This window comes from Populus trichocarpa, chromosome 17, assembly GCF_000002775.5.
Source record: "Populus trichocarpa isolate Nisqually-1 chromosome 17, P.trichocarpa_v4.1, whole genome shotgun sequence".
Taxonomy (NCBI): domain Eukaryota; kingdom Viridiplantae; phylum Streptophyta; class Magnoliopsida; order Malpighiales; family Salicaceae; genus Populus; species Populus trichocarpa.
The window spans coordinates 2,717,836-2,728,722 of record NC_037301.2 but is presented as its reverse complement, the minus strand read 5'-3'; the positions used below and the strand labels follow the sequence as shown (position 1 = coordinate 2,728,722).

The following is a 10,887-nucleotide window of genomic DNA, read 5'->3' as shown; positions in this document are numbered from 1 at the left end:
GCTCCTAAAAATTGTGTTTTGTGTTGGTAAAATCTCTTTGGTTTCAAGGCCAAACACAATGGAGTTTATCGAACCTGGATCACTCATGGCAAAAGCAATAACAGCTAGGTTTCTCACCTTCCTGGTTCCACCCTCTACCAGTCGTCCAAAAAAGCACAAGGTACAAAACCCCTGCCCAGCCCTGCCAGCTAATTCCTACAGTACTCTGTATCCTGACACCCTACTGTACTGACCTCCAATAGCATCATCCTTGATTCCAGTGTCGCCACCACCTGCCTAGCTGTGTACGATCGAACTACTTATTATCATCCTACACGTGTCCACCCCACAGAGAGAAACAGCAACAGCAGCATCCTTCTTTTGTTGCGGTTCCTCTCCATTTCACTTCGGGTCTGGTTGTTGTTTTCTCTTAGGCAACACATTCGTTGTGGTTATGGAAATGGAGATCGAAGATTTTGATTCGGACTTTGTCTTCAATGGAGATCCAGCAATCCAGTTATTCCCATTAATCTCCGGACATGATCATGCCGACCGTGCCACCACCTTTAACTCCTCTGTTTTCTCTGACGTTGGAACTCCGGCCACTGCAACACCGATGTTCAACTCTGTTTTCTCTGACACAGGCATGTTAGCTCCGTCACTTCTCAGTTACTACTACAGCAGCAACGACCTGTTAACTTCAATGCCTCCTCCTCCGAGCACGACGACATCAAACTTCACTAACTTATTGCACGAAGATGGTGATAATTACTACTATTACACCCCTCCCGCCTCTGAACAACTCGGTCTTGGCAACTCTTTCGTCTTGGCCCCTGAACTCAGTCCAGCTCACGAGTCAGCTCAACCTTATGATTTCTTCTCTTCCATCCCGTCGCAGCCAGCGGAGTCAACCCAGCCGCATGACCTTTTCTCTTCGGTCCCGAACGAGTCAGCAACTCGCTCCGTTTTGAATGACTCACAGACTCTGGAGTCGGTTCTTGGAAAGTTCAATGCTGTTACAAAGAAGCCGAAACGGTCGGGCCAGATGAAGAAACCGAAGCGGTCTGCTTTTGACTATGGTACTGGGTCGTCTTCTTCATCAGCATCGGTTCTTGCGAAACAGAGAATCGCTGAGAGGGTGAAATGTTTAAGAAAGGTGATGCCTTGGATTACTACAAAGATGGACACTGCTACCGTACTTGAAGAGGCCTGTAGGTACATCATGAACTTGCAAGAACAGATTAGAGCTTTAGTACAGCCGAGGCCCGCCACTTCTTTCGATCATTATAATAACTTCGTTCATGGTGCTAATGATGGGGGTGGTGGTTATGGGGAGGGGGTGGTCAGTAGGGAGCAGATTATGGAGATGGTTCTGAAGGCAAATGTGGATCAAAACTTTGTGGGTTTTTGATCTGAATGGTGGGTTTTCAAATTCAAGTTTATGATTTTCGTGTTGCTTGGGGAAGAAGGGAACGTTTTAGACTTCTAATTATCTTCTAATCTAAAGCATTTTAGGGCCTAATGATAGGTTTTAACTTTGTTTACTTCCAAGTTTTGTTGTTTATAGGACTTGAAATGAATAGAAACAAGATGATGAATACATATATATTTACAAGTTTTAACAAGAAATTGATTCATGGTATTTCCTGTTTTTTCCTTTTTAATTTCTTGATTGAGAACAGATAACTTCAATGTGCTTTTTGGTGTTGTTTTGTTCTTCTTCTGTTAAGAGTCTAAAACACAACGTTTTTTTTTCATGATGATGATATTGTCCTGTGATCTCAAATCTGTGTGTTTGATGAAAAAAATCTTTGTAAAAATTAATTTTTTTGTTTTTTTTTTATATTTTTAAATTGTTTTGATGAGTTGATATAAAAAATAAATTTTAAAACGCGATTAAATCAAAAGTCTCTAATTTTTTTTTTTCTCCTCCAACAAACTGATTGTTTGCAGGAAGGTTTTGGATTTGTGAGGAATTATCAGTTACATCTACTGTTCTATTTTTTTTCTCACATAAAATTGAAACCCATAATAAAAATTATTTATTTATAAATTTAGTGATCATACAAGAGAGAGCACAACTTGAAGAGTTAAGAGGCACTAGCAGTGTAGAGCAGAAATCAAAAACAAATTGTAAAGGATGGGCTACTGGCCTGCATAGGAGCAACTAGCTGCAATCTTCCAAGGTGCCCATGTCTGCTACGGCCTTCCTACTTGGTTCATATAAAATGAAAGGCCAATCCACCCCATGCAATCCAAAAGTTGCAGAAAATCCAAGAACTTAGGCGTGTCCCTCTTAAATTATTGAATAGAGGACGCATATCATGGCAGCATTGATTTTAAATCACGCAGTTTCTTGAGTCAAAAAGATGGATTTTATACCTGGTTGTTTTTGGGATTGAGGTATGAAAATGGGGTCCTTTTTGCTAATTAGTCACAAAAGTTGCAGATAGTCACAGAGACTATGTTTGACAATGGAATAGAGGACGAAGATCCACCGTTTTGAGCCTTAACCTGTAGTCTTTTCATGCACTATTTCTCTAACACTAGGCCCCCCTCCTAGGCCCTCTGTTGGAGCTTGAAAGACGTACTCGTTTCTTTCAGGAATTTTGCTTCCTCCCTCTCTTAATTTGACATCTCTTCAAAAAGTAAAGAATGAGGATGACACCATGTAACAAATCATCAATGTCATTTTTTTTTTAATTAAAGTTGGTGTTCGGACTAGTTTGCGCGCACCTTGATTAATTCCATAAGCCCTGAAACTAACGACCATGTAAACTTCCAGTGGCCATCATATTAGCAACCACAAGATTCAAGTCTGAGACCATAGAGAAAATAATCCTTTAATTCCAAACTTTTATCATTGGATCACCTACTAGATGGTTATTAATGTCATTATTCTTCTTACCGGATCATAAACAAATATAAGTGGTGGCACAAGTACACCCATGATTTTTCATACTTGTTAAGGAAACTAAACCGATAAAAATATTAATTAGATTAATTATTTTTATTAAAATATTATCATTTTGTTCTTCTTATAAAAAAAAACTCTTAATATAGATTTGATATTGAATTTATTGAATTACTGAAAATTAGCTAAATCAACTAGATTTTACTGGGTTAATATTTTATTTTATTCAACTAAAAATTTATCTTGTATCAAATTTAAATTCTCAATTTTTTTTTGCTGAAGCTAAATTGGGTTTAACAATTACGAGTAGAGTTATTTAGTTACAAAAAACTAAATAATTGTTTATGATATTAAGACTTTAATTTGGAGTTTATTTGCCAAAACAACTAAATGTTTTTTCATGATTTAACGTTGGGATTTAAATGAAAAAAAAAGAGCTTGTTTTTAAATGAAGGTATAAATTTAAAGACATGTTTTTTACACATCTAAACTGATATATTGAAAAAAATAAAAATCTGATAAATTTATTTTAGATTGAAAGACAATTAGATAATAACTTTGGAAAGCATACTCATTATAATCTGACCTCAAGCATATATGCAAGGCTTGATCTGAAACTGCTTTAATCAACCTATTTAAATCAAACGTAAGGAGATAATGGTGGCAATTATTTTAAGTAAAAAGCTTCCAATTGTTCCCTTCTTGCCTATCTACACATACAGAAATACTTGTAAAGTCAGAAATCACAAAGATCGCTGGGCCATTGTTAGCTTGCTTGCTAGATGCCTAGGCACGTTCCTCTATGAGCTGGTTTATACCCTTCTTTTCTTGCTCCCCCATCAAAGGAATCCAAGGAGAGAAAAGAAAAGGAGGAGAAAGCAGACACAAGGTAAAGTTTCCACTGTTGGGACAAAAGAAGCTTTTGCTAACTTATCCCAGCTAATCACATTTTCTTCTCCCTTTACCACTCTTTATATTAGACTTTGTTCATATCCTGTTTCCCATCATCTAAATCTTAGTCTCAACAAGATATATTTAGAGAGTGTGCTCCATTTTCCCTCCTTTTTGAGAAAAAAATGGTTAAAATAGGAGGTGTACTTGTTTGTCTGTTGATTGTTGCCATGGATGTAGTAGCTGGTATTCTTGGCATCCAAGCTGATATTGCACAAAACAAGGCATGTTAATCCAAGCCATAACATGTTTTTTTATATATATATTAGTTATCTTTATATCTTATAGTAGCCATACACACATATATGACTCATAATTGCCATTTCATTTTTGTTACAGGTTAAGCACTTGAGGCTTTGGATATTTGAGTGCAGAGATCCAAGCCAGGATGCTTTCAAGCTAGGGTTAGCAGCAGCAGGAGTTCTAGGACTAGCCCATGTTATTGCTAACTTGCTTGGTGGGTGCATGTGCATTTGTTCTCAAGAAGAGCTCCAAAGAGCATCTCCTAATAGACAACTGTCTGTGGCATGCTTCCTCTTTACCTGGTAAGTGAAGTTGCATGAACATTTTCTTGATTCCAAGCTGAGTTAACAAGCTAATTACGTCTTGATTGTGTAGCTTGAACTAATCAGCCTATAATTAGTGGATTAGTTCAGTATTAGTGATTAAGCAATGAAGTTTCTACATCTAATTATCTGGGCAGGATCATATTGGCTGTTGGATTATCCATGCTAGTGATTGGCACAATGTCAAACAACAAGTCAAGAGCCTCTTGTGGTTTCACACATCATCATTTCTTTTCGATTGGAGGCATTCTGTGCTTTGTCCATGGGCTTTTTTGCGTTGCGTATTACGTTTCTGCTACTGCTGCTGTTGGTGAAGAAAAGCATGGAGGCCATGCTTAGGCCTCTCTTTTTACAGGGTCCCATGACTCTTACCTTTCATGATCATATAAAGAAGATTTCTTAGTTTGTAAAGCTGTAAAATTTCTTTCAGTGCACATTGCATTTTATTATCTTATCGTCACCCTAGCTAATTGATGGAAAATCTCTCATGTTCATCATGCCGGGAGATGCCTTGAGCAGACATGATCAATTTTTAATTTTTTTTTATGTATTTAACGTTTTAGAGACGCGATAACATTGTGCTGTTTGCTCATCATGCAATTAGGCAGTTTATGTATGTTGCTGACCACATCATAACTCACGATCCAGTAGGGTCACGGACTCACCTATCATTCATAGTTATAGAACATGTTCAAGGCTCAGCACGTCAATTTGGTGATCCACAACTCAAAATTTAGTTTAAATCGGGTTTTATTTTGTACCAAATCATGATTTCAATTAAAACTACATTGTTTTAATAAATATTTAATAATAACAAATTAATAAAAATCATAACTTAAGTTGACGATCCAATTTACAATTCAACTCATCCAACCTACGATTAGATGTTATGCCAAATCAGTCTTCAATTTAGCTCTTACATCTATGCTATTATTATAAAAACCCGTGTTTATATAATAATATCAAGACCCAACATTTTGATATATTCAATATCTACTTTTAAGACACGTGAAAATTTAATCGTTATGGCTCTTGCTCATTTAAAAAATTAATAGCCTAGTTAATGAGGGTATTATTGTCATTTCCATGAGATTTAAGAGATTTCCATGTATTTCCTTGTTTTTTTTTTCTTTTTTTAACTTTTTTTGTTTTATTTTATCTAGCTTTCTATTGGAGTTTTTAGTTGTTTTGAAATGACATGAGTTATACCTTAATTTGTTTTTGGTCTTAATTTATTGAATTTAATTTTTTAAAAGAAATTTTATTTTTTAATTAAATTAAATTAATTAATTAAGTATAAGTTCACTTTATAATATTTTATTTTTTACTTTTTCAAGTCACTGATATATATTATATCACATGCAATGTCTTAATTTTCTAAATCTTATATTTTTTTCTTGCTTCTTTGATGTCGCAAGGAAAAAACTTAGCGCGTGGCCATCTAGCTGACTATTGAGGCACAAGAACGTGGTTTTGGCAAATTTATTGAAATGTCTCTATACATATTATTAATTAGGTTTATTATTTTTATTTGCGTAACAATTTATCTCTAATTTGGTGAATGCCTCTAACCTAGTTTGGATGAATGACACGTCGTCCCTACTCTTTTCAGGGACATGTCGTTTACTTCTGTAGATGGATTTAAACGTGACGAGTCAATGATATATTATATTAAAAATAATTTAACATGTTAAATTTAAACATGCCACAATTTCAATACAACTTTTATGGGTAAAGAAATTTTCCACAGAATGACAAGAAATTCATGCTCGATGGATCTTCTTGGACGAGCAGGGCACCTGGAGGAGGCGCACGCACTTATAATGAACATGGAAGTCGCTCCCATCAGTGATAAATGGGCTGCACTCCAGTCTGCTGGCTAACTAAATCAGAATGTGGAGCTAGCTGAGATTTCAGTGGAAAATCTTTTTGGTATGAATTTAAAACGGTTGGGTAGCTAATTTGGCCTATCCACCATGCATGCTGCTGAGAAAAGATGGGGCGATGCAGAAAGGGTGAGGGCAAAGGCAAGAGAGAAGGGACTAGTGAGACCACCAGGCTGCAGTTTTTGTTGAGTAAGAGAAGAGAATTTACTGGTTCTCAGTTGGCATACACTAAATTAATGGAGAGGAGACAGGCGTGCTAAGCAAGACGACTTCACAGCAGCTAAGAAGGCAGGATTCAAGCCCAAGACAAGTTCAGTGTCATACAATGTTGAAGAAGTAAAGATGAAGATACTTTTGAGAGCATTATAAGAAATTGGCCTGTTCATTTGCTCTTAATGCACACGTCCAGGGACCATTACAAGAATCACTAGAAATCTTCGGGCAGGTGGAGATAGCCACTCTGTAATAGAGCCGATTTCCAAGCTCTCGTGTTAACCAGTTGTTTTATTATGCAGAATGTCTGCAGGTTCCACCGCTTTGAAGATGGATTTTGTTACTGCAGTATTTATTGGTGAGTAAACTTGGATAATGTGAGCCATATATAGATAATGTGTATTATTTATTCAAACAGAAGATACATTGAAAGGTCACTCATAGCCCTAGAAGGAATCCTAATTAGCATTGAATGTTAATCTGATTCCTTCACTCTCATTATATCTCTGCATTTTTCCATGTTTTCACTTGAAGAAAATGGATTTGATCCCGTTTATCAGACCACCAAGCAGACCAAATTGTCCAGCTCCATCAACCGGCATATCTGTTTGTTTATTCCATGGGAAAGGCTTCATCGGCGTCGTTGCATCTATGATATCGTCAACCGGAATCGGTGGGTTTGATCGTTCCAGCGGGCCTATTTCATGGCCATATTTGCTGGGGTCTGGGCAGTAATCCTGAAAACAAATAGGAAGTTTGGGATTAAACGAGGACTTTTAAAGACTTCATTACTAAGCACTTTTCTTTCTTTCCCTTTCTATGTATTTTTGTAGGCACTGCTTACTTGATCAGCATGCATTTTCCTGACGAATGTCTTGAACAGGTTGAAATTCTTTTCTTCAAATAGTTCATCATATAACCGAAGGTATGTCACCCCAAACATCCTCAGTTTAGGAGGACCCCACTTGTTGACACCATTAGGCCTGGCATTGAGAAGGATCTGATTGTAAGCTTCAGCATCGTATCTTGAAAGTGCGTTCTCACCTGCAACTTCAATCTTCTCTCTCCATGCTCCGCTGAGGACCTGCACATGCGTAGGCAAATTATCAACTAATCATGAATACAGTACGAAAATGTGCACCTTTACTACTTGTCATTCTTAAATTGACATCATATTCACCAGGGTTGTTAACAATGGTATTCTAAGAGGTTGTCAGAAATGAATGACAGACATCTTAACCAGTCCAAGTAGGGACTGTGATTTAGAGATCTTGCCTGCTGAACGAGTTCCTGAGGTCCACTTTTAGCTTCTGCTGATTGTTCTGAGTCCCTCATCTCAAGACATGTGAAATTCATAATAGCATGATGCCTTGATAGAATCCTTGCTGCTGGTCGGTACCCATCTCTGTCTTTCAGGTTGTAGTATCCTGCAGTGAGCTCCGCAGCATGACTATGATGTTTATACCACCAATGCAGTCCAGATACCTGTTTTGAAAATAGAATGTGGCTTTATTATTCTTTTTCTTCCTTCATTAGTTAAGAAAAGAAACAAGGTTACGAAATATACTTTAGCTGCTAATTTGACTTTACATCCCACAAAAGCTTTATTGGCTTCATCGAGGATATCATCTCCATGCATCAGCAACTTGTTGGAATACCAAGTTAAAAAGAACTTTCCCTTTTCAGTAAGGTATGTTCCATTTTGTTTAAAGAACTCTGTTGAGTCAGGTTTGTCATTGTATGTCCCTGCATCATCTGGCAATTCCCATTCAGGGTGGCCTGCATTTTTTGCTGCCTCTTTGAATTCTGCTTTGAGATATTTATCATAACACTGCAGTTAAATATTAGGTAATGTGTGTTAGAGAAGAGCATATGCTTACTGATGAAATTTATCGTTCATAATTTGTTGTCAAAAGTTACTTAAATCAGTGGTACCTGAAATTCCCCAATGCCAGGAAAAACCCATCCTTGAGTTTCTGGATAAGAGGGATATCTTAACTCCCCTGCTGCTCCACACCCTACTTCAATATCTATTATCTGTCCAGCTTCAAGAAAATCCGCCATGTTCTCCCTGAAGCTCTTCATGTAGTCACTATACATCTAGATGGATCAACAAATTTCTTTCAGTGGCTTGGAAGTAAACAAGATAAAGGATTATAATAAACCACAAGCTTTTTTATCATGTACAGACTATGGCTTAAATGTAAACATCAGGGTGACCAAATTGCATTCATCTGGTATAATGATTCATAAGCATACTTAAATTATCTGACTTTACTGAAACAGTATTTGGCTCCCTAATCTCCTTGGCTGCATCAATTGGCACTCCCAGGCGAGTTTTCTAGTTCATTTGGGGTGTGGGGGGAGTTTTCCAGGAACTAGTACTGTTCAGTTCACTACTAGGATAATAGAGCAGTGCTTATGAAGACTATAGCACTCATCACCTAACTCCATTAATGAAAGCTAATCATTGAATATCATCTTGAACTGACATTAGCATGATCATTCGACACATAGATAATTAGTTAATTTATGTGCTAAACAATGCAGTGAACTACGGGGATTGGATTGCTTATCAAACTTACCTCAATGGCGGTCCGCCCACCAAAGAGAGGCTGGTGATCCACACCAAGGGAGAGGTACTCCTCGTTTCTGTTACCTGATCTATTGGTGTAAAAGATATCAGGATCTGTTTCTCCAATATCACGTACCCATTGAGGAATTGGGATGTAAACAACATCCCCTACATTCCCACCACATTGGTGGAATGACATTATGGCTTGTATCTTTAGGTCACATTTGTTAACAAGTTCAAACAAGCTCCTATAAGCACTCCATTCATACTGCTTAGGGCCTTTGGCTTCTATGATCCCCCACCATACATCCACCATGACCCCATCAATCCCAGCTGCTCTTAGATCCTTAAGCTGCTTCTCGAGCTTCTCTCCACCTTCAAAAACGTTGTCAGCTGTAACCACTCCCAACTGTAAAGATATAGAAAAGGATTAGTAGTATACAAGATTGCTGTTCATGATATATCTCAGTATGCATACTTGATATTTAATAGTGAGAGCGTTTTTGCTACTTACTGGGAGCATTACATAAAGTGGCACATAGTTTTGTAGCAGCTTTTCATCATACTTGCTTCCACCCTGCATTTTCCTTTTGAGTGAGGGAGGGTTTTAGGATCTATATGGGAGTCTAGAAGTGAAGATGCTGTGCATTATGCTAGTTCAGTCATGCCCTTTTATTGAAGCATAAAGCAGAATACTATTCTGTGATCTTATCTTTGCAAGTGAAACAGTGCATGTCCAGTGACGAACGAAAAGAGTGCATGTGTTTGGGGGATACAGGTGGGGTCTTTTGGATAGATAAGAACAAGATTTTTCCCTTTATCTTTATTCAAATCATATCCACAACAAGGACCACTATATCTTATGCAGAATTAGAAAGTATGTTTCAGACGTGAAGGGCAGTAAAGTCAGTTCAGTCTCTTGAATTTGACCTAAAGTATTGCTGAAAGGACTTTTTATATGCTAAATATCGAAAACGTACAATTCAAAATGCACCTACCCCAACAATATATCACAATCTTGCTGTGTTGTCATGGCCACATCTACTTAAATAATTGGTTGCTGCAATGAGATTTTTATTGAGGTTGATTTTAAAACTAGTAGTTACCGCACTTACCTCTGATGCTGCGGTGGAAACTTCAAATGCCACAGCTTGTGGTTCCCTTGCTTTACTCCTGGCAACCCTATGTTTTACCCTTTTTACTAGTGCACTTTCACCTCGATAAATCAATGGCAGTTCCCAAAGGAGATGCCTGTGATGTAGCCTCATTTTCTCTCGCAGAGCACCTGGTGTTGGATAAATTATGCTTGTCATAATGAATACTGTAGTAGTAGTGTCTTTTACTGTTTATTACCTTGACAAAGTGATTGAACAGAGATTCTATGGCTACGTACTAATGTTGTTTGCTCGAGCAAAAGATTAACGGAAAGCTAAAATGAAAGGATGTGACGAATCGGTGAGCGCTCGTTCTCGGATGAGAAAAACCCAGTTCTTGTTTCTTATGTTGAATGGTTAAAGCAATTCTTGTTAAGTTTGTGAACATGGTGCAACCCTTTTGGAGCTTCAATGGAGTCCTCTTGTTGATTGATCAGGAACAGAACATTGTAGTTCACTCATGCATGTAATCCCATGAGTGGCCAATCTTTTTTCTTCACGTTGTTAAATTACAATCGTCCATTTTTCTCTGGTCATATTATTTTTGTCTCATGATAAACTTGCTTCAAGTCACTGTCTTCTCGGTTGTCTGGTAAGAGGAAAGAAATGGGTAAAATGCTTTAGGAAAATATCATCAAATCAAAAGATG

General features: G+C 37.4%; 2 protein-coding genes across 2 annotated transcripts; one reads left to right on the top strand and one right to left on the bottom strand.

The window, feature by feature from the left end:
- The first annotated feature begins 3,731 nt into the window (after positions 1-3,731).
- On the top strand, positions 3,732-5,002 carry LOC18107015 (protein VASCULATURE COMPLEXITY AND CONNECTIVITY). Its single transcript, XM_006372933.3, has 3 exons — positions 3,732-4,068; positions 4,184-4,389; positions 4,548-5,002. Exons 1-3 carry the CDS (start codon positions 3,970-3,972, stop codon positions 4,747-4,749), a joined length of 507 nt encoding a protein of 168 aa, XP_006372995.1. The 5' UTR covers positions 3,732-3,969; the 3' UTR covers positions 4,750-5,002.
- Positions 5,003-6,898: 1,896 nt separating this feature from the next.
- LOC18107014 (beta-amylase) lies at positions 6,899-9,767 on the bottom strand. The gene is made up of 7 exons (XM_006372931.3): positions 9,599-9,767; positions 9,095-9,493; positions 8,445-8,609; positions 8,077-8,340; positions 7,785-7,994; positions 7,354-7,593; positions 6,899-7,246 (listed from the first exon to the last, which is right to left on the bottom strand). Exons 1-7 carry the CDS (start codon positions 9,665-9,667, stop codon positions 7,034-7,036), a joined length of 1,560 nt encoding a protein of 519 aa, XP_006372993.3. The 5' UTR covers positions 9,668-9,767; the 3' UTR covers positions 6,899-7,033.
- Positions 9,768-10,887: the final 1,120 nt, after the last annotated feature.